General features: G+C 41.3%; 1 protein-coding gene across 4 annotated transcripts in view; it reads left to right on the plus strand.

Annotated features, from left to right (window-relative positions):
* XPO7 (exportin 7) overlaps window positions 1–20,867 on the plus strand; it is a 93,958-nt gene extending 73,091 nt beyond the window's left edge. For all 4 annotated transcript variants that reach the window (XM_053578275.1, XM_053578277.1, XM_053578274.1 and 1 more), the window contains exons 14-28: window positions 1,245–1,380; window positions 1,899–1,972; window positions 3,126–3,206; window positions 4,151–4,214; window positions 4,589–4,697; window positions 5,799–5,905; window positions 8,612–8,700; window positions 9,441–9,548; window positions 12,036–12,118; window positions 12,350–12,564; window positions 12,780–12,918; window positions 15,258–15,418; window positions 16,941–17,039; window positions 17,998–18,125; window positions 19,280–20,867. In XM_053578275.1, coding sequence (XP_053434250.1) covers window positions 1,245–1,380; window positions 1,899–1,972; window positions 3,126–3,206; window positions 4,151–4,214; window positions 4,589–4,697; window positions 5,799–5,905; window positions 8,612–8,700; window positions 9,441–9,548; window positions 12,036–12,118; window positions 12,350–12,564; window positions 12,780–12,918; window positions 15,258–15,418; window positions 16,941–17,039; window positions 17,998–18,125; window positions 19,280–19,373 — 1,687 coding nt within the window. In that variant the 3' untranslated portion in view covers window positions 19,374–20,867. The remainder of the gene's footprint in view (window positions 1–1,244; window positions 1,381–1,898; window positions 1,973–3,125; window positions 3,207–4,150; window positions 4,215–4,588; window positions 4,698–5,798; window positions 5,906–8,611; window positions 8,701–9,440; window positions 9,549–12,035; window positions 12,119–12,349; window positions 12,565–12,779; window positions 12,919–15,257; window positions 15,419–16,940; window positions 17,040–17,997; window positions 18,126–19,279) is intronic.
* The last annotated feature ends 3,024 nt before the right edge of the window (window positions 20,868–23,891 follow it).

Consider the following 23,891-nt stretch of genomic DNA (forward strand, 5'->3'; position numbering starts at 1 on the left):
TATGAAAATAATTGTTTTCAAAAAATTAATGAGTGGCATTGTTTACAGTTTTGCAGGTCTCTTTAATGTCTAGCATAGTAAATGTCGGCTAGATCCTCATATTTCCTTCTGCATTCATTCTGTTGCAATATCACATCTTGTAGCTCCTGAAAATGCCTATTTTACCTTCATATGAGAATGCAAGTGAAAAAGGCAAAAAAAAGTTTAAGTGTTATTATGAAAATGGTTTTGTGACCTTCCAGAGAGCCACTACCCTAAAGGGTTCTAAACTTTGAAATGCTCTCCTCAGATATGAATGCATTTTAACATGATGCCTGAGACTATATTGGTTTCCAGACAGCTCAATCTGTTCCAAAAATCCCCATTTGTCTCTTTTTCCCCTCATTTTGTTCGTCAGATGCCCATTTGCCTTTAGGAGCCTTAATCCTGACAGAAGTCTCCATGGCATTGTCCTGCTTGCATTTTTTTAAAGAGTTGAGCAAAATTTTAATAAGACTGAAATCAAATAACCTTTCTTATTCTGCATCTTGGTGTGATATTGCATGTGTCAAATGTAATTTTAGTTTAGGTAATGTCTTATACACTGGATGTTAGCTTGAATGTAATAACAGTGATCAAGTCTAATTTACTCATGATACGTTTCAAAGATTAATAGTTTGTTATCTATTATCATACTATCAAAATGTCAGATTACTCACTTATAGTAATATCATTCTTATTCAACATTCACTCACTTGCTTTCTTTCGGGGAGAGGGGTGCAGGGGAAGGAGGTGAAGTCACAGGTAGTGTATCTGCTGTTTGTCTCTGGAATTCTTACCTGCATGTGAATGTCATCCTTCATGTGTCTGTGACAAAAAATGATTGACAATTGCTGGTCTAGCCCAGCCACCAGCATTTATGTAGATGAACTGGGATGCAGAAAATTGTTCTACATGAAGTCTAACAGAAATTTTAGGGAAGACCATTACCCCTCGTGCTAGCATTTTTTTAAAACGGATTATGAGTTCTGACCCAATCTACACTCTCAGAGAATACATGTCTAATCATTCATTCTTCAGCTGTGGTTTATGTTGGGCAGCAAGAAAAATTTTGTTCTTTCACCAGAGTTTAAAACCTGCAGAGCATGCCTTTCAGGTAGGGTGGGGAGGAGAACAGGCAAATGCAACTATTTCTGAGGCTTAGATTGTAAGTAATCCAGATGTCTGTCCTGTTGTTAAGAAAATCACTGATCCTCTCCCTCTAGGGTGCTCCAGCTGATGAACCTAACAGACTCTCGCTTGGCTCAGGCCGGTAACGAGAAGTTAGAATTGGCCATGCTGAGCTTTTTTGAACAATTTCGTAAGATCTACATTGGGGACCAGGTGCAGAAGTCTTCTAAGGTAACAGACTCTTAGATGGCTCCATTTAACCCTCACTTCTCACTTGTGGGATTGCTGATTGAAGAAAATAGTTGATAACAGTTCTCATAGCCTCCAGATTTTAGGTATTGGGATAGTCCAAATGTTTTCTCTTAGCCTATAGAATTCTGGGAGACTTGTCAAACAACTGATTTCTCTAGTGCTCCATTTGTTTAACAAATAGCCAGTCGGTATATCTGTTGTTCTCCCCAAAATTGGCAAAAATTTAGTTTTCATACATGAATTAACATTCAGAACAGCAGAAGGTTTTGGCGATCTTTTTATAACCTCAGAATTGAAGGGGACCAGTAAGATAGCTTAAACTCTAGTCAGTAGGTAGTAATACTTAGAAACTAGCTCATCCCTTCAGTAAAGTCTTCCCAGGATTGTTGTCCATTTTCTTCCCACACCTTAACCCCCGATTATGGAGAAAAAAATAGTACAGGGATGTGATTGATCTAATTCATATTTTCTGGTTGCTTTCTCTTTCTTAACACCAGTTGTACCGCCGACTCTCAGAAGTTCTGGGCTTGAATGATGAGACCATGGTCCTCAGCGTCTTCATAGGAAAAATGTAAGTGTTTCTGCTTGCCATCAGCAAGAGTCCCTTGCGGTCCTGTTGCAACTGTAAAATGTGATCTTGGCATTGTGCTGCCAGTGCCTTGGTATTTTAGCATTGATCGTTTGCGTCAGAAAATTGTGCATTTGAGTGTGTGACAAGCTGTGCTTAGAGATATGGCCCGGCCCCAGAGCATTCCAGGCTTGTACAGGCAAGGATTTAATTTTGTTCTTGCAGAACCTTCTCTTTAGTTTCTGGAATCACAGGTGAAACCCTGTCATGGCATTAGTAAAACAGACCTCCCTCCCTAGGATCGGTGCTTGGCCTCTCACTCAAACTCCACATCAGAGATGCCCAGAGCGCATTTACTTTTTGGTGCTGATTTTCACTAAATCTGTCCCCCAGAAGGTGAGCCTCACTTTAAAAGGGGCTTATTTCTCCCAAGAAGCTTCACACTCTTTAGTCTCCAACATCTAGTGCCATTGTTTGAACTGTCTTCAAAGTTGGAGTTTCTAATTGGCTCTCTTTTTGTTTTTTTGTTTTGTTTTTGTTTTTGTTTTTAAGTTATACTCCTTAGGTTACATTTTCCTCTTTTTAGCAGCTCAATTTATGAAAGCACACACTAAGAGCCAAATATATTACCCAGGGCTGTGTGCAAAGGGACATTGTGCCTTCTTCTAACTATCCCAACCCTAAACACTCATATTTGTGAGCTGGTTAATAATTTAAGATGGAAAGAACAAAGAGGGTCTAAAGGACTCTCCGGCCTAGAATCCAGAAGCAAGGGCTACTAGAATTCTGCAGCTGACAGTGGATGGTGCAGGTGCAGAATTGCATACGTCTGCATGTTATCACTGCCGCAGAAATCTCTTACCCTTGCTGCAGAAATCTGCCCTGGAGTGCCCCAGAATTCCAAGGGCCTGGGTATGGGCCAGTGTAGCTTTGGAACCAAGTAGTGAAGATTATCTGAAGGATAATTTTTCTAGTCAACCAAATGTAAGTACGGAGATTTCCTACCCATTTTTTTTTTGTGGTTGTGATGTCTGTGAATTAGTGGTGCAGATGTGTGGTGACTTTTGATGAATGACTTTCTTCTTCTCCTAGCCATGAAGGAAACCAGGCAAATCAAAAGAGTCTCTTGCTTTTTTTTTTTGTTTTTGTCCTCCAGTATCACCAACTTGAAGTACTGGGGCCGTTGTGAACCAATCACCTCCAAGACACTACAGCTTCTCAATGATCTCTCCATTGGATATCCTTTTCTAAGCTAACTTCTGTGCACAGCAGAAACTGTGGCAGGCCACACTCTAGGAATCCTAGCCTCCTGCTGTTTCCACTTTATTTTAACTTTGGTGTGTACTCAGGTATCTTCCATTTCCTAGGAGTCAAACATAGTACCTGCCCAGAATCTAGGAATGATTTCAGACTCCCCAAAATGAGACAAGACTCCAGCCCAAGAGTTTACTACACATTTATCCCTGGCTCTTCCTAAGCTCCATAAATATATAACAGATGTATCTCCTAGGTACACACTTAGTGTGGCCAGGGTCGTAGTATCCTTAGTGGAGACAAAGCCCTTCTCGAGTTCATGGTACCGGCTAGCTGATTGGTAGAAACATCCCGATTTCAAGCTTTGTGATAGAAGGTAGTGGCTGTACTTCCTCTGGACTTAAACTAGATCTGCTACAAAGTGTGACTTGTCTTAGGACAGCTTTCCACAACCAGGGGTCTCCAAGAGAAAAACCCCATAAAATTATTGGAGTAACTTTTTTCTCAATTCTCCCAAAGATTGTACATAACTAGTGCCATTCTAAGTAGAAAGAAGTTCATTCACAGTGATGCCTTAGGCTGGGCTGTAGAGCTTCATTCTCCCTTGAAACTCCTGCTGAGAAAAGCTATTCTAGGATATTCATGATTTAGGGAAACTGCTGGGTTTTATCTATTTTCTCATAGATAGGAGTTCTCTAATTGATCAGTTAAATATTGCTTAGAAGAGAACAAATTTGTTCCTATTTGGCAATGGTATAGAGAAATCAGATATTCTGGTAAACCAGCAGTTCTCAACCTGTGGGTTGCGACCTTAGGAAGGTTGAGAACCACTGTGGTAAACTCTCCTTTATCCTGGATAGTTTCCATCTGCCTTAAAGATTCTTAGTTTGCTTCACACTTTCCTTGACCTTCCTCCTTTGTCTTTACATACAGTAGTGTAAGGAAGCTAGTGAAGCTTAGTGCGGTACAGTTCATGCTGAACAATCACACGGTGAGTGATTTTAGCCCCTCTCCTGGCTGTCTCTCCCACTACCCACACGTATACTTTCTCAGCAAATAAAAAGAGATGTTTAGGTTGGGGTCTTTTGCACTGCTACAGCAAAGATGGGAGTCAGGTGATGACACTGTCATCAGAGCTGCCACTAGGAGTCAAACTGGGTTATGGTGAAGTCACCGACTGCTACTCATACTGCGGATGCATTAGTAGTAGGCAACATCAGCAATAAGCAAAACAAACAAAAAACTCCTCCAAATCCTTAAGGAATTGCCAGCTAGCCATTAGCTCGGTAATTCTCAAATTACTGGCTTGCATTCTCCCTCTAACCATGTTTTTACCTTTTTAACTTGTTTTCTTTTTTTCAATAGAGCGAGCACTTTTCATTTTTGGGTATTAACAATCAGTCCAACCTGACAGACATGCGGTGTCGGACTACCTTCTACACAGCACTTGGGCGTCTCCTCATGGTGGATTTAGGTACTGCAATAAATCCTAGAGGCTCATGAAGTTATCTGGCACTGTTTTAAATTTTGATTTGAGGACAGAACACTAGATGCAGAGGAAGTCTTTTCTATGATTTCAACAGTAACAAAATCATCTGAAATAACAGTCTTATTTTGCCAACAACAGATGATACTATTATGGTCCCTGTGTCTGGAAGAGAATAATAGTATGCTCCTGAAATTTTCTTCGGATGTGCAATAACTTTAAAGCTCTCTGCATATTTCTTATCTCTAAGGGAATTAATCACTGAGATTCCTAAGTGCAACTTGTTGGCCAGATAACTTCTCCACCCCATGTTGAAGTGAAAACCCACATTAGACAGTCAACTAAAACTTTTTATTATCCAGTTTTCTAAGTATATGAAAGATTACTTTAAAAAGGAAAATAAGTATGGATAAAAGCCCCCACAAGCACCTCTTTCTTTCTTTCTTTTTTTTTTTTTGAGACAGAGCCTGAAACTGTCACCGTGGGTAGAGTGCTGTGGCAGCTCACAGCAACCTCCAACTCCTGGGCTTAAGCAGTTCTCTTGCATCAGCCTCCCAATTAGCTGGGACTACAGGCACCTGCCACAACACCCAACTATTTTTTGGTTGTAGTTGTCGTTGTTTGGTAGACCCAGACTGGATTCGAACCCGCCAGCTCTGGTGTATGTGGCTGGCACCTTAGCCACATGAGCTACAGACGCTGAGCTGAACACCTTTCAATTTTGAGACTCTTGTAGTTCTCATACACCAGCCATGGTCCTTTCTGGACTAACTATAATTCTCAATAAGGCAAAGTAAATAAATAATATAATGCCTTATAAACACATGAATCACTGACACTGGCTCAACATCAGAAAACTTAGGGCATTCTTGGACTAGATGATTTCTGTCATTTTCTAGTTTTAAAATTCTGTTTCTGTATATACATTTTATTCTTTAATTGCTACTAATACCTGTCGGGATGATAAAGGGACCCCCTTGGAATTAATTATACTTGGGTCTGCTCCTTTCACCCCCTCTTATTTCCTATGTGTACACGGCTTTGAATTCTTGGTGTTGAGGGTCACAGCCTGGGTTGTTTCCTTTACAGGAGAGGATGAAGATCAGTATGAGCAATTCATGTTGCCACTCACAGCAGCGTTTGAGGCTGTGGCCCAGATGTTTAGCACTAATAGTTTCAACGAGCAAGAGGCAAAGGTGAGTCTTTCACCCACTGATTGATCATCTTCTGGCTTAGGGCAGGCCTTGACGGAGCCAGGATTAGCTAGCAGTGGAAAATAATGTGAAATCTGTAAACTATCTACTGCTTTAGCTTTCTATTTATGCTCTTGGATTCCTGGGATTTTAAAATTGAAGAACCATTCAAACTCTTGTTTTTATATTAAAGTATATTTTTAGGCAGTTCTTAGGATTTTTCATGTGTGAGTTTTCAAAGGGATTAGCATAAAGTTGTTAATAGTTTCTATCTTCAGTTATGGCCCCTTCCATTTTTAGTGCTGCTTATTAATGTTTTCAGTCTCTTTCTAGATCAATCCTGTGAGAGATTTATCAGTTTTATTAGTCTTTGCAAAAAAAAACACACATTTTTGGGCTTTTGTAATCTGTGTTTTCTATTTCATTCATTTCCACTCTTTGTTTTCATATATTTTCCTTGGAGTTATTCTGTTGTTCTAACTTCTTAACTGTTCATCTCTTCTTCTTTCTTACTATGATCATTTGAAACTATAAAGGTCCCTCTAGGTATATTCTACAAGTATAGGGTTTGTTTTTAATTGTGGTTTTAAAAAACATGCAAAATTTACCATCTTAACCATTTTTACATGTATAGTTTAGTAATGTAAAATATTTTGACATTGTTGTGAAGCATCTTTAGAATCTAAAAGTTTTAATATATAACATCTTCATTATCATTCAATTCTTGGCAATTTCTCATTTCCATTAAGATATCTTCTTTGATACAAGTCATGTAGAAAGCTTTTTGAATTTCCATATATATGTTACTTTTACTTCAGTTCTTGATTTCCACCTCAGAAGTATCTTAATTGTTGCTTTCCTCCTTTTACTTTATACACACCTGCTCTTGTGACCTGTAGGCCTCTGTGCCAAAATCTAAAGACATCAGAATATTAACATTGGTAGGAATTTTTGCAGGGTTCCTAAGGGCACCGAGGCTCAGTGGTAGAACCACCGAATAGCCAGTGGTATCAGAAGAAAAAATGCCAGACTTTACCTGACATTCCAGTGTTCTCCTTTTCATCTTTAGAAAGCTTCTTAGTGACTGGGCTCAGTGGCTCACACCTGTAATCCTAGCACTCAGGGAGGCCAAGGAGGGTAGATTGCCTGAGCTCTGGAGTTCGAGACCAGCCTGAGCTAGAGCAAGACCTCATCTCTAAAAAAAAAAGAATAGCCAGGCGTTGTGGTGGGCACCTGTACTCCCAGCTATTCGGGAGGCTGAGGGAAGAGGATCACTAGAGCCTGAGTTTGAGGTTGCTGTGAGTTGTAACACCACAGCACTCTACTGAGGGCGACAAAGTGAGACTGTCTAAAAAAAAAAGTGTCTTAGTTTTCCATCTGCAAATCATAAGGGTAGTCAGAGAGCAACACCACTTTGTCCAAGACTCTTTACATTTTGGCTGTTGGGGTCTGAGCTGGGTACTATTCAAAGCTGCAATTAGTGGGAAACATGTCAGTAACTTGGGCTAGAATATCAACCAATATCAAGGACTTGGAGTGAATTGATATGCTTTCTGTATATCCCAGTTTGATAATCAGTGAATATCAGCCCATTCCCTTCATATTAGTATCAGACAAGGCAAGTAAAATTAACCAAAGGAGCCATCTTGGCAATGGACTACAGCCATTACCCACATATTTGTCACGTCCTATGTAAAGTCTTTTAGGTTGAACATGTCTTCAACTAGAAAATTAAGCTTATGATACAGCTTAGGAGGAGAGCTGTTTGCTTAAACAGAAGTGCAGTATTTTTTGCTATGAGTCAGTAGCCCCAAAATGTTAACTTTCTGAGCATATTGTCAACTACTCAATTTTAAAAGCAGTCATATTGCTCAGAGCCCCAACTAAAAGTTACATTGAAAAAGCATTGACTTTAAAGTCTTAGTGCTATGTAGGAATTCCTAATCTGGGCCCTTCTACCATCTGATAGCATGAGTATAGGCAATTATTTAGCCTCTTTTGGCCTTACTGTCTTTTTCTGTAAAATGGGAGTACAGTACTTTACAGCCCCAAGATTCAACAGGTTAGTCTCTTTTCTAGACAGCCCAACCATAGGGACAGGTATCATGTAGACTCCCCTTTTTCTTCCTCTTGGCAAGGTTTGCATTTGCATTCCTTTAGGCTACAGACTATTAGGATATTCAGTAGAACCTCTGTAAGTTCACTACCCAAGCGACTGTAACAAATTGGTCAACATACAGAGGTGGTCAACATAAGCAACCAGGCCTACTGTGCTGATATATACATCTGGTGCATGTCCAATCTGTGAAAATTAGGTTGACTTAAAGAGGTGGTCAACCATGGAGGTTCTACTGTATGTGGCTTTTCTACCTCTTTTAGTGTGGGCTTTTTTGCTTTTCCACCTTTTTCCACCCTGAGTGGCTTAGAACTTTCCAGATTTATTACTTGAATATCTTAAAAGTTTGTCAGCCTTAATTTTTGCTATTATGGGCCAGGAATCATCCTGTTTTCTTAGTATAACAAGATTCTAAAACTAATTTTCCAAGTGAAACAGTTACATTTTAGCATGGAAGAGATTGATTCAGGATATTTAGGAAGGAGTATTTGTTGAACTCTAGGAGGAAGAATTGATTACAGATGTGTGAAATTCCATGTGATGGTTATAGGTTTGGTTTTTCTTCTATTTTAATATATTTTTGCCTTCTACAGCGAACTCTAGTTGGCCTAGTGAGAGACCTGAGAGGGATAGCTTTCGCCTTCAATGCCAAGACCAGCTTCATGATGCTCTTTGAATGGATGTATCCTAACTTAAGCTAGGAGCATACCACAGCAAGCCTTAACTGGGATGTGACTGGTGGTGGAATTGTGAAGTGGGGAGGGACAAGGGAAGGAAAGTGTGATGAGGCAGAGAAGATGGAGGAACTTAAACACAGGCCTACCATGTGTCCTGTGGTCTGACACCTGGCCGTTCCAGAGTTGTCTGATGCATAATGTTGTCTGAGAACAGGTCATGAATGAGGGAGTGTCCCAGTTTCTCATTTGGGTCCCAGACATAAGTGCCTGTGGAATTATATACCACTGCAGAACTATTGATTTTGGTACACTTAGAAAAGAGACATTTCAATCTATTTTTAAAAAGACAGTTGTTAGGAATTACAAAGTCTTAACTAAACTTCATAGCGTTATGCAGATCATTTCAAATCCAAGAGCCTCTATTTCTCCAAAAGATATATAAAGGAAACAGCTGCTACCTGCCATGTCATAGAAGTGGTAAAAGGATAAATAACAATATGAAATACACTGTGGTCTTCAGAAGAAAGGCGCTATATAAATTAAAATGTATTATTACATAACTTTTACAGGTTAAGGGACACATAGTCACTTTAGCATCTTCTAGTAAGAAAGATTCAAAGATGCGAGGAAGAGACAAGAAATTGGAGAACTATAACTTGACAGTTTGTGTTTGGCTCGTGCTGAGAAACTTCTAAATTGTGTGCTTTTCTGGATTCAGAAATCCTTCCTTAGCTTCTGTTAACAGATATCCATCCTACATGCCAATTCTCCAACGGGCAATTGAGCTCTGGTACCATGATCCAGCCTGTACCACCCCTGTGCTCAAGCTGATGGCTGAATTAGTTCATAACAGGTAAGCAGGACACAGACCTTCAAAAGGCACACCCTCCCTTTTATCTGAGAAAATGGTGAGAGAATTTGCTTCATCTAGTGCTTTAGGTAGACTGTGGATAATGAGATTCACAGCTATCAAAATATGAAAACTTCTAAAAGTTTTTGTGTGTTTTTATTTGAAAGGATATTCCCAGCCACATAAAGCCATAGCTGACTGAAGAAAATCACTTTACAAAGAGTTTCAAGCTATCCATTCTTACAAAAAGTAAATGTGGCATCCATGATTCTGATTTCCCTGCTCACAGGTATAAAAGTTAACATTTGGTGATGGTGCCCTATCTGTCGCATTTCATAGTTAAAGACAGGTGAGAAGAATACCAATTTTTAAGAAAGGTATTTATTAGGCAAATTATACTTGGATCAATAAAGGTTTACTTTTTTAAAAAGTAAGAAAGATTTCCAAAACACCAAATTTTAGACTTGCCCAACAATTTAGGGCAAATTTAGGGATAGTCAAAAAGAAGCCCTTTAGTTTTGCTAGAATTTGAGGTATGGGCATCTGTCTCTCATGGCACTCCTAAGAGAATTAGTGATTCTTAAAACTACCTTAGTGAGAGTGTGGGGGATATTTAATGAGGCTGTAACCACCTGTGGGGGTGACGCTCAGGAGTTACTCATTTATAAAAATGGATGTTTGAGGGCATCTACTGTTTGCCTAGCACTTTCCTTGCTACTGTGCCAGATGAAATCTTTGCCCTCATTGATCTTACAAATGGTGGGCAAGACAGACAATAAAAACAAGTACAAAAGATACTTTCAGACAGTTATTAAGTGATATAAAAACACAAGGAAGTAGAAGGGAGAAGAACAGAAGGAGGGTCAGGGAAGACTGAGAGAAGGTAATATTAAGCTGAGATCCAAAAAATAAGAAAGATTCTGGTAGCTCTGCAATGATTAGGAGTGTTCTAAACAGAACTGCAGAGTCCTGAAATAGGATATGCTAGCTGGGACTTGTGGCTAAAGGCTGCATGAGAGGCGAGCTGGATTGGTGGACGGAGCCAGTTTGTCTGGTGCCTTGTCATAGCAGTGGTGAGGAGCAGGCACTTGTTCTCTTTGCAGTGGAAAGCTGCAGGTGTGTTTTAAGCAAAGGATTAAAATGGTCTTATTTACATTACTTAAAGGCTGCCATCTGAAGAATGGGGCTACAGAGGGACAGGAATGGGAATATGGAGACTGTATAAGAAGAAGTGGAAGGGTTCAGGGCATGTTTTAGAGCTGGATCTTTTTTTTTTGAGACAGACTATTACTTTGTCGCCTTCAGTAGAATGCCACAACATCACAGCTCACAGCAACCTCCAACTCTTGGGCTCAAGCGATTCTCTTGCCTCAGCCTCCCAAGTAGCTGGTACTACAGGCTCCTGCCACAACACCCAGCTGTTTTTAGAGATGAGGTCTTATTCTGGCTAAGGCTGGTCTTGAACTTAGGAGCTCAGGCAATCCACACACCTTGGCCTCCCAGAGTGCTAGGATTACAGGCGTGAGCCGCCATGTCCAGCCTGTAGAGCTGGATGGCTCTAGATTTTGATGGCTCAGTGTGGAAAAAAGGACACCTGGGTTTGAGACCTTACCAACTTGAGTCCACTGAACTCAAGAGGAAGAACGGATAAAAGAAGAGATGTGCCAGTCTAATGTAGAGCTAAGATTGCAGATCTTTTCCTTCTGTGCCTGACTTCTGTCATAGCCTTCCAAGTCCCTTTTTGTCTTTTCTTCTTATAAAGTGGCAACAAAGCTTGTACCTGTTCTATAGTTGCCACCAAAGCCATAAAGGTAGGTGTAAATTAATGTCTAAAGGACAAAGAGAGTTAGTACCAAGAAGTGACTGGTAGAAGCTATACTTTAATCAAATAAAAATAAGAATTTTAAAAGTGATTATATCTGCTTATATAATTTATTTTATTTGTTGTTTTGGGGGTTTTTTTATTTGTTTGTTTTGGGGGGTTTTTTGAGACAGTTTCACTCTGTGCTGTGGTGTCATCATAGCTCACAACAATCTCAAACTCCTGGGCTCAAGCAATCGTCTTGCCTCAGCCTCCCAAATAGCTGGGACTACAGGTGCCAGCCACAACACCCGGCTAGTTTTTCTGTTTTTAGTAGAGATAGGATCTTGGTCTTGCTCTTGCTCAGGCTGGTCTCAAACTTCTGAGCTCAGGTGATCCACCCGCCTTGGCCTCCCAGAGTGCTAGGATTACAGTTATGAGCTACCTTGCTGGGCATTTTTGCTTCTTTTCATGATTTTGATTAGAGCAGCATAACTTGAGTCTAGCATATTTGTCTTTAAGATATAAGCTATTCTGTATGGGTTAGATAGCTGTAACCAGTTTATTCTCACATTATGATAGTCATTCTGCCTATCTTAGTGCAAAATCACACAAGATACTCAAATGAAAGCCTGGAGTAGCCCAGTCTTTCAAGAAAACACCTCTGACTTTTTCTGCTTTCTGCTCAGATCCCAGCGACTCCAATTTGATGTCTCTTCCCCAAATGGCATTTTACTTTTCCGAGAAACCAGCAAGATGATAACAATGTATGGTAAGTGCCTCAGTCACCACTCTGTAAGCAGTGCATAGGTCTCAGGCTAGCTTTGCCAACAGCCAGGACAGCATTTCTGTGGCATACTGTATTCCTCATACATGGGTATTAAATATGCCACCTATCACCAGCGGGGCCTTTGTGTACCTTTGGAGTAGGAAGGCTGAGTTGATCTGTACACTTTTGATTCCAGTGTGGCTGAATAAATACATATATTACATGTCTACTCAGGCAATCGTATCCTGACACTAGGAGAGGTTCCAAAGGATCAGGTCTATGCCCTGAAGCTCAAGGGCATCTCCATCTGCTTCTCCATGCTGAAGGCTGCCCTTAGTGGGAGTTATGTCAATTTTGGAGTCTTCCGTCTCTATGGAGACGATGCCCTGGACAATGCTTTACAGACCTTCATCAAGCTGCTTCTCTCAATTCCCCATAGTGATCTCCTGGTAAGCCTGAAGCTTCGTTGACAGCATCTTGCTCCTTATCACATTCTTTTTTTTTTCCCCACATGAGACCATGATTGAATGACTCTGTTGAGAAACTATAAGCTAGCTCCTTTCTGCTATAACTAAATCTTTTGTTTTCCCAATTTTACTTAAGATTCCCTCTTCATGCTGAAGTGCACAGAGTCTAAGCTGATTTTCTTCCTCCTTTCCCACAGGATTACCCCAAGCTCAGCCAGTCTTATTATTCACTACTGGAAGTCCTGACCCAGGACCACATGAATTTCATTGCAAGCCTGGAACCTCATGTCATCATGTATATTCTCTCTTCCATTTCTGAAGGACTTACTGCACTTGGTAAACACCTGGGTGGGTGGGTGGGTGGGTGGGTTAGTTGGTTTTTACCACTTAATTAAACAGAAGGAGAGAATCTTGCTCCAGTATCCAAAAGGATTACTGCTTAGGGAGTTGGCACTAACAGCAGAGTACATAATTCATAGTACCGGTACTTTCTAAGCCAGCAAAACCTTACTGATCCCCTCCTAAGTACCATGTACCAGACAAGGCACTAAGGATACAGTAATTGGCAACACAGAGTCCCTGTCCTTAATTTAAGGAGGGGTTCTGCCACCTTTTTTATCTGATGAATGAGACAGACACATGCACAGACAACTGCCTGTTTACATTTCGCACTGATACACTACAGTGGGGGTGAGTACAGGGTGCTGCTGCCCTCAGGAATGATACCTCACTCCTGGTGGTGAGGAGGTAGGTCACAGAAGACTAGCTGAAAGGCTTAGTATCAAAATTTAACCCTAAAAGCGGGGTAGTGTTACCTAGGTTAACAGGAGAGGGCTCCGAGCAAGAAAGGCAGGAAATACTAGCATCTGTGGGCAAGAAAACCAAAAAATCCAGATGTCTGGCACACTAGTACAGAAAAGTTAGATAAGCAGGAACCAATCTGAAGATCATGAGGGCCCTTACGTTGCTATAGCACAATTAGACTACCTTGGTGCACTGGAACCTATGGGAAGGTTTTTGCAGCTAACACACTGTAAGTTTTTTCATCCTAGTTCATAAGATTCCTGTTGACAATTTTCCTTCTAGGCTGCTTTCTAGCAGTCTTAATAGTTATGCATGTTTAGAAAATAAAACACTTTTTCATATTAAGGCTGAGCAAAACATAAATAAGATTAAGTCAACTGCAAAATAATCATGACATAATGCAGATGCACATAGAATTAAAAGTCATTTTGGATCACTTACTGTGAATTATCCACACCTGTGTGCCTCACTTCTTTGATGTGCATGTATAATACTGCCATCAACCTGTGTAGCCACATCAAGTTAAGTTCTGTCACAGTATCAGATATTGCTTTGGGGGGCAATTTTATGTCTTCTTGAAAATCTAGGGACTTTTACATAAGCTGTCAGTCCTATAGGAATCAGAATTGTTTACACTTTTTTTTTTTCTTTTTGAGACAGAGTCCCACTAGGTCGCCCTCAGTAGAATGCTGTGGCGTCACAGCTCACAGCAACCTCAAACTCTTCAGCTTAAGCAATTATCTTGCCTCAGCCTTCCAAGTAGCTGGGATTATAGGCGCCTGCCACAACACCTGGCTATTTTTTGTTGCAGTTGTTTAGCTGGCCCAGGCCGGGTTCGAACCCACCACCCTCGGTGTATGTGGCTCACACCGTTACCACTGTGCTACGGGCATCAAGAGTCCCTCCCTTGGTCCTGGGGTCTCCTTCATGCAGGTGGTGCTGCTGTGTTCCCTTTGTAAAAACACACTTAGATGAATCTGTGGCTGCCTCAGAGATGCTTTGGAAATAAACAAAAAATATAGTACACCCATTCTAACCAATTGTAGATGTTTATAGGATAGATTAGGCTGGGTTTATGACATCTCTCATGTAATTCAGAGCATAGGTTCACATTGCACAGCTCTTGGATTCTAATCACAGCTCTTCCAATTACTGGCAGTGTGATCTTTAGGCAAGTCACATTACCGCTCCAGACTCTGGTTTCATCATGTATAAAACAAAAGGCCTACTTCCTGGAGTTCTCGAGAGGATAAACTAGCCATAATATCCATAAAGTACTTAGCATGATATCTGGCACAAAAGAAGTATTTTCTGAATGTAAGTTCTGTTAGTTTTTATGAAGCAGAAGACATCCAGCCACAGCACATTGAGCCAGTGATTTCAACACTGTTTCTTTATCTTAATTTTGCATTTTTTTTTTTTTTTTTTGAAACAGAGTCTCAAGCTATCCCACTATGTCGCCCTCAGTAGAATGCCGTGGCGTCACAGCTCTCAGCAACCTCAAACTCTTGTGCTTAAGTGATTCTCTTCCCTCAGCCCCCCAGGTAGCTGGGACAACAGGCACCCACTACAATGCCCAGCTATTTTTTTGTTGTAGTTTGGCCGGGGCCAGGTTCGAACACGCCATCCTCAGTATATGGGGCCAGCGCCCTACTCACTGAGCCACAGGCGCAGCCCTATTTTGCATTCTTTATACCTACTCACTTTAGGGTAAGAGATCAACTGGAGGCATTCTGAGTAGTGGCCTTGGCTGAAATGGCCGCAGTTCCCACTGACCAGGTACTCGTATGATCTCAGCCTAGGGTAACCCCAGTCTCCATCAGTAGCTCAGTGTGCCTGCTCTAACCCACTCCTGCCACTCTCTGTTGCAGACACCATGGTATGCACAGGCTGCTGCTCCTGCCTGGACCACATCGTGACATACCTCTTCAAGCAGCTGTCACGGAGCACCAAGAAGAGGGCAACACCCTTGAACCAAGAGAGTGACCGCTTTCTGCATATTATGCAGCAGCATCCAGAGATGATCCAGCAGGTAAGGAAGAGGAGGTGGTAGGAGGCAGTGATGGGGTGCCCTACAGTAGAGAAACCTCTGCAAGAGACGGAAAACCACACAAAATAATGAACATGACTAACATCTCATCATCTTCGTGCTGCTTTGTATTTTAAACTTGCAGTGGAGACTAGGCATGGTGGCTCACACCTATAATCCCAGCCCTTTGGGAAGCCTAGGCAGGAGGATTCCTGGATCCCAATAATTTGAGACCAGCCTGAGCAACACAGCGAGACTCCATCTCTAAAAAAAATTTTTTTAATTAGCCAGGCATGGTGGTGTGGACCTATAATCCCAGCTGCTCAGGAGGCTGAGGTGGGAGAATCACTTTAGCCCAGGAATTTGAGATTGCAGTGAGCAGTGATTGTGCTACTGCATTCTAGCCTGGGTGACAGAAAGTGAGAGAGAGACCTCGACTCTTAAATTGCAGTGTATCTTAAGTTTGCTGAGAAAATCACTGGATACAGAAAATTTGAAAAAAAGTCAAGTTCTGAATTGTTCTGAATATCACACAAACCTCTATTCCCTGGGCCTGTCTCATGAGCACTGACTTCCTTCTGTGAAAATTACTCTGCTCACCCATTGCCATAAATGGAACGTGAGTTAGCAATATCCAGTCTTCTTACAGCTCATCTTCTCATTTGCAAAATGGGAACAAGAATGAAGGACAGAAGGAAATAACTGACCATAGATATATTAAACCATAGCTTGCCTTTATTTGTATGCAACAATAATAAGACTTGAAGCAATTTGCAAAACTACAAGCAGAAATACTAGATAAAAATAGATAAGGAAGGTTTGGCATCCCTAACTGACTGGTTTAGGGCGCTGGCCACGTACACCAAGGCTGGTGGGTTCGAACTCAGCCTGGGCCTGTTGAACAAACAAATAACAACAACCAAAAAATAGCCTGGTGTTGTGACGGGCACCTGTAGTCCCAGCTACTTGGGAGGCTGAGGCAAGAGAATCGCTTGAGCCCAAAAGTTTGAGGTTGCTGTGAACTGTGATGCCATGGCACTCTACAGAGGGCAACAAAGTAAGATTCTGTCTCCAAAAAATAATAAGGAAGTGGGATCAGCAGAATCGTTGAGATTTTAACCAGTCTCACCTTTATCCATTCATTGTTCTTTATAAAAAGTAGTGAAATAATTCACAACCCTATGTTTAAAGCTGTCTTCTCTGGGACCAGTACTTAGAAGTGATAGTGCAAAGTGTTTTTCTACTATAATTTTGTTTGCTTGACCCTATCCCGTTGTCCATAAGTCAAGGTGAATTAGGTAGGTCCATTTATAAATGAAATTATCAAACCAATTTCAAGAACAGGGATGAAATACCTTAGAAGAAAAGATTACCCTGAAATAGAAGGCTAAAATGAAGCTTCGTAAAATATTTGTGTGATTTACCCTACACAGAAGAGGCCATCAAATACACTCCTCTGTGGAGTCTGTCATTTTGTCTTGGGTAGCCATATACTAGGTCACTGCCTCAGATTCTCCATTTTCAGATGCTGTCCACGGTGCTGAACATAATCATCTTTGAAGACTGTAGGAACCAGTGGTCTATGTCCCGACCCCTACTTGGCTTGATACTACTTAATGAAAAGGTAGGAGAGCCAGCTCCCTGGCCAAGCCAGAAGAAGTGATAGGCATTTGGCTGTCACGTACCAGGCAGTGAGAAGTACATAAACACCTCAGGATGGCAAAACAAGGAAAATGGAGGATTTACTGAACATGTCCTACACATGGCTTTGAAGTCACTTGACTTTTGGACATCAGCACATGTGGCAGTTCAGGGAGACAAGGATAAAGGTTGAGGAAGTGTTTTACTGTAGGTCAGTGATTTTTCAACCCACATGCTGCTTCAACCCTCCTGGTGTCCCATAAGAAGATCTTAGGTATGCCATGAAATTTTGTTAAAGGTCATTAATTAAGGGTGGCGCCTGTGGCTCAGTGAGTAGGGCGCCGGCCCCATATACTGAGGGTGGCGGGTTCAAACCCAGCCCCGGCTGAACTGCAACCAAAAATAGCCGGGCGTTGTGGCGGGCGCCTGTAGTCCCAGCTGCTCGGGAGGCTGAGGCAGGAGAATCGTGGAAGCCCAAGAGCTAGAGGTTGCTGTGAGTCCTGTGACATCATGGCACTCTATTGAAGGCGGTAAAGTGAGACTGTCTCTACAAAAAAAAAAAAAAAAAAGGTCATTAATTAAATTCTTTTTGAAAGAAGTTCAAAATGTGCCACAGAAGTTTTAAGTGTGGGTTTAAGCGTGCCATAAGATTAAAAAGGTTAAGCACTGCTTTAGGTAGTAAAAGAAATCATTTAAAAGGAAAAGAATATACCAGCTCTGCCATAAAACTAGTCTTGAAATTCCTATGAAAGAATTGTCCCATAAAGTGCTTTATAAGTTAAAAATTCTTGGTCCTATAAGACCGGTTTTTTTTTAAGTATTCAATTTTGGTAGACACGCCATTCCTTCTTGGAGGAGAGTATTTTTCATCTTGCAGTAATAGAGAGCTAATCTACCTCTCCCCCTTCCTCTTACCTTCTATTTCACTCCTTGCCCCACAGTATTTTTCTGACCTAAGGAACAGTATCGTGAATAGCCAACCACCAGAGAAGCAGCAGGCTATGCATCTGTGTTTTGAAAACCTAATGGAAGGTATTGAGCGAAATCTTCTTACGAAAAACAGAGACAGGTGAGTCTAGCGGGTCCTGCTGAGAAACCGTGGGTGATTGTTATTCTTCAAATCACTGAAACGAGTGATTCCTTGTAAGTCTTTGTGTACCCATGTTTAGAGGCCATGTAGAGCAGCACTGTCTGATAGAAAAGCCACATTTTTAAAAAAATTAAAAGGAGGCCAAATTCATATTATCGATATATTTTCTCTAACACAATGTATCTAAAATAATGTGAAAAAATTAATATTTAATAATATTTTAAATTAATATTTAAAAATTGAGAATTCTGACATCCTTTATTATGTCTTAAAAATTCTGTGTATTTTACATTTAACAAGTATATCTCAATTCACATGTTAAACTTTTCATCAGAAATACTTGATCTGGGGCAGCTGTTGCTCAGTGGTTAGAGTACTGGCCCCATGCACCAGGGGTGGTGGGTTCAAACCCAGCCCAGGACTGCTAAACACAAAAAAAAAAAGAAAAAAGGTAAAAATCGTTCAGTTTGGGGGAAAAAAAAAAATACTTGATCTGTATTTAGATTTCATAAATTTACAATTGACAAAGTAGATTCCCATACCCAGGTTGTTCCAAACCTGCTCATAAGTTTTCTAATAACTGAATTGAATATCTGGATTTTAAAATTACCTAATTTAAAATAAGGCATTTCAATTTAAAATTGATCAAGGTACAACTGGGGAACTGAATTTTATGTTTTATTCCATCCATTTCCTCAGTAACACTGACCACAGTTCAATGCTCAGTGGCCATCTCTGATTGGCGGCTGCCATATTGGACAGCACAGCTCTATACTTCTGGTCTCTTGGCATTGAGAAATGTGACAGCTTCATTCTCTTATTTCCCTCACTTTGTGAGGGTTACGTCCCTCTCCTGTCAGTAAGGTCTTTTGTGCTGCCATGAGCCTGACACAGACCTCAAGGCCCTAGATTTCACCAGATCGCTAGGTCTGCTGTGAAGTTGCCAGTAAGAAAAGGGGAACGGAACTAAGCTAAGTTTCCCTTAGAGTCTTAACTGAGATAAACTGGCCTTAGAAACAGAAATTCATATGTTCTGGTTCCCAGTAGCTCCTTCCCTGCTATAAAAAAACCTTTTAGGCAAAGACCTTTCCTTTCCACCCTCCTCCCCCAACCCACATGCATCCTCTCTGCAGGTTCACCCAGAACCTGTCAGCATTCCGTCGAGAAGTCAACGACTCGATGAAGAATTCCTCTTATGGCGTGAATAGCAATGACATGATGAGCTGACACCTCCTTGGACTCTACCTGTACAGAGCAGCGTCCCTTTGGTTTGGTCCAGAGGGTGAACAATTGCAAGGGGGAGGGAGGGCCTGGCTGATCCTGGGTCCTTCCTCCAGGGTGTGGGGAAAATGGCAAAGGTCAACTAGCTACTTCCCCAGGGAATAGGGGTGTGAGTGCACTCACTAGAGGGCAGGGCGCTGCTGGTTCCTGGGGGACTGGGTGGGAAGGGTGGTGGGGGATAGAGACACAAAGGTCTGAGACTCCAGCCCCCTCTTCTTGGGGCCCCCCGAGGGGGAAGAACCCCCAGTGTCCTGCCACAACCTGCCTTGTATAAACATGTACATTTTTTCATAACATTTTGAACAAGGTTTATATTGACTCAAGTTTAAAAACAAAGTGTGACTGAAAAATTTTTACAGAGTCTAGTGCACCAATGCTGATGTGAGGGGTTGTGTATGCGAGTGAGGAAAATGTGTATTCTGTGGCCTGAAGCTTTACTGGACAAGGACGTGTGAGAGTACAGAGATATATTTAGTGACTCAGTGTAGAGGCAAAACAAAGTAAAAATCCCAAATGTATATTTTTTCTTATTGCCCTTTCCTCACCCCCAAACGATCACTTCCTGTTACTGTATTAACCCTTGTTATTAGGAACTCTAAGCCATGCCAGAGCACCACCCCTCGCCCCCATAACCATAGACGCTGCCCTAGGGTCCTGGCCTCTTACAGTGACAAGTAACTCCAGCTAAAAGTGTTCGGTTTCTTATCTCCATCCTTCTTCCCACTTGAACTTATCCTCATCCTCAGACAGATGCCTCTTGCTTTTTTAAAAGTTGGATTTAACTATGTGTTGTAGGGTTCTTGGTCTCTGTAGAGACTAGAGAGAAGGAATTGAGCCAGTTGCTGTCCTGTTGCGCAATTCGGATGAGTCCACCAGAGGCCCAGCTGCGTGTGGCCAATAACTTTTAGTCTTCCCCAGCCCTCGAGGCAGTGTGTGTGGATGCGTGCGTGTGGATATTTATATATGAGCCCTGCACTCAATGAATGTATGAACTGGAGGAAGTTACTACAGTGGAAGGGTCCTTAATAACAAGGTCTGCCTAGCATGAAGTATTTAACATTCTCCCACCCCTTTAAAAATATACATTTTTATAAAATGAAAACCATAATAAATGTTTTGAATATTAAAAAATTAACCTGCAGAGGAAAATTAATGGAGAAAGCTATTTGCCTTGTTCCTTTCCCACAATTGTTGCTGCTAGTTGTACACATCTCTAGTTCAGCTCTTGCCCAAGGGAGAACACTCATCAATTAGGTTTTATTTTTATTTCTCTCCTCTACCCCCAGAAACAAGTCTGTTAATTTTTTTTTTCCTTCTCCTCTGGCGACTGTGTGGTGAATCCTTTCTTGCGTGATCAGGTTGCGGATAGACTTGTAAGGGTGTTTGCTGCATACAGTGTAAGCATTGTGACCGCCAATAAACTTCAATGGTTTCTACTGACCTGGTTTCAGCAATCAAGTCTAGTGTGTGTCCAGGGACATGTCTCTCTAAACACATGAAGATATATAAAACGTGTATTCTTAAAAGCCAGTGGATGATAAGGGCCCCTCAACCTGATAAAATTATTTCTCACTGGACTAAGTCTGACTCAGTTTCTGACTGGTGGAGTTGAGATATATAAAGTATATGTTGTCCACACCTATAAAAGTGAAGCCACTGTACCTCTTTACTGGCTTCCACATAATAACATGGCTACCAGCAGACAAGTAGTAATTAAAGCCCAGATTTGTTAATGTCCTGACATCACTCCTCCTCTAGGTTGGGCTTCATTCATCAGACCCTGACTAGCTCAAGAGCAAATGTTACGCCCTGGAATACTGTGTAGACCTCATTGGCCAGATTTATAGAATGAAGAATGCTAGTTAACAAGGATTACTTCTAACCCCTTTACTACATAGTACCTAAGCATGAGGGAACTTCATTGCCAGGACCGTGGAAAAGCATTAAGATAGAGCTAGGTGTGTGTGCTTACTGCAGATTTACATCATATAATTCCCAGGTCCAGATGGCTGCTCTTGTCTGCCTTAGGTTTACTGCTACCTCTGTCTGCTGTTTCAGCCCTCTGAGAACTGGTAGAAACCTCAGTCATAGCTTACTTCCAAGATCGAAAATTGTATTCTAATGGCTAAAAGGCAAATGGAATTGATTCACCAAGTTCCATCTCTAAGCCTAATAGAAATATGAAATTGTTGAGTTTCATTGATGTGCAAAACAGTCATGGCACATGCTCTAATTCTGTAATAAATGAGACAAAAAATAGCTTTCTCATAGATACTTGAAGAGAGCGCCTCAGTTCCCCGACTATCTTGAGGTGCTGAATGATCAGCAAAACCACAGGCCTCTCCCTTCCACAAAAACAAATTTAGAGGCAAGACCAAACATGGAGGTCTCCTCAATGCAGCCCTATGTGCAAGTCTAGTCAGGACAAGGTGCCATGGTCAAAACCTTCCACAGCCCTCCCAGCTGTAATCAATGAAGCTATTCCCTCCTTGACTGATTAAAATGAGGGTACCCCAAAAGGTAGCCTTATCTTTTCGTCAGAAATGGTCAGTTAGCAATCTCATGTGATTCAACCTAGTAAATGTGAAAGCCAGTTATCTTTAAACTTCATTTTCCCTAGAAATAATATGGAAGTTTTATTCGGTCAAAATTTGAGTTTAGGAGTTTCTAGGCTCTTTCTAGCCACTATGTTCATGAAAATAAGTGTCATTAGACACTGTTTTCTGATACAAACTAACAAAATACTATACATTGAGAAAATGCCTAAATTCTTTACTACAGATTATTAAATTATTTCATATATGTGTGTGTGAAATTAATTCCAGATGAATTAATTTGGCCGTGAAAGGCTGCTTTACCCTCCTTAAACAGTGTAATGTCTCTTTGGAGCTAAGGAGAGAAAGCCTGGATGTCATCTGGAGACTGCTGCTCCTATGTTCTCCCACCTTGTTTTCTTGCCTTAGCCCAAAGAAAGATAATCTGTTCCTGCTAAATGTAAATCAAAGGAAGAAGGGATTTGGCCCAGAGTTGTGATTTTAAGTTTTTAATTTTAAGAAATAATGACTTTCCACAGACAAGTAACAACCTACTAAAAAATAAGTTTTTCATTTTCTGAAACAGTCTTTATTAAGGACTTTTCCCCCCACAAACAGAAAAATGGTTTAGTACCCTATGAAATTTCAACCAACTGCAGAAACAGACCACTTTCCAAAATACCGGTGGTCTCTTTTCAAGTCAGGAAAAGTGGGATAAAAAGGAAAAAAACGGTAGAAAATCTCCGTTGGGGCTTGGGGTAACATGAATTAAATCTAGAAAGCCAAAACACCTCCCTATTTCATATTTGCCACCAGCCCACCCTGTCCTCACCCAAGACTTTTGGGCAGATTTACAAACCTAAGCTGAGATGTAATGCTACCAAAGTGTCAAAAGCCAGCCAAAAAGGGAAGAAAAGATTATAACTATTTAAAAGTCTTGATTCTTTAAAACATTTTTAGAATATGTTTGAAAGGATATTTATTCACCAGCCATGATTAAACATCAATCAGTTAGATACTAGATAATGTCTAAGAGGATTCTTGCCTCCGTAGCTTGTCTTCAGGATCCACTGCATTTGCCTTTAGATACCTTAACTTCACTCACCAGTCATTCTGATGTGTCTGGGATATAGTGGGTCAACTAAAGGAATCACCTGACACAATGGGGACATGAGACCATCACGGTAGAGGATGAAGTTTGAAAAATCATTCCCCTTCCTCAGAAAAGCCTTATGGTTCTCAGGACAACCTGACTCTGCTCTTTGTTGTCTATTCATTCATGGACCAAACAGCTTGTCCTTTTTTATTTTTTATCTTTTTAGGAGACAAGGTCTCACTCTTGTCACCTACCGTGAAATGCAGTGCTGCAGTCACAGCTTGCCGTAGCCTCAAACTCCTGGGCTCAGGCAATCCTCCTCCCTCAGTCTTTGGAGTAACACAAACTACAGATACATACCACAACACTTGGTTTTCAGTTTTGTTTTTTTTTAGAGACAGGGTCTCACTATGTTGCTGACACTGGTTTCAAACTCCTGGCCTGAAACCATCCTCCGGGCTCCACCTCCCAAAGTTCTGGGAATATAGCTGTGAGCCCCTGCACCCATCCCCCAAATTTGGGGGTAGAGGGAGACAGAGTCTTGCCCTGTTGCCCTGGGCAGAGTGCAGTAGCGTCACTGTAGTTCACTGCAACTTCAAACTCCTTGGCTCAAGAGATCCTCTTTCCTCAACCTCCCAAATTTAGCAGGGACTAAAGGCATATGCCACCACACCCAGCTAATTTTTCCAATTTTAGTAGAGACAGGGTCTTGCTCTTGCTCAAGCTGGTCTTAAACTCCTGAGCTCAAGCAGTCCTCCTGCCTTGGCTTACCAGAGTGCTATGATTACAGGCATGAGCCACCACACATGCCCCCAAATATGTGATGGTCAGCAA

This window comes from Nycticebus coucang, chromosome 24 (genome assembly GCF_027406575.1).
Source record: "Nycticebus coucang isolate mNycCou1 chromosome 24, mNycCou1.pri, whole genome shotgun sequence".
Lineage (NCBI taxonomy): Eukaryota > Metazoa > Chordata > Mammalia > Primates > Lorisidae > Nycticebus > Nycticebus coucang.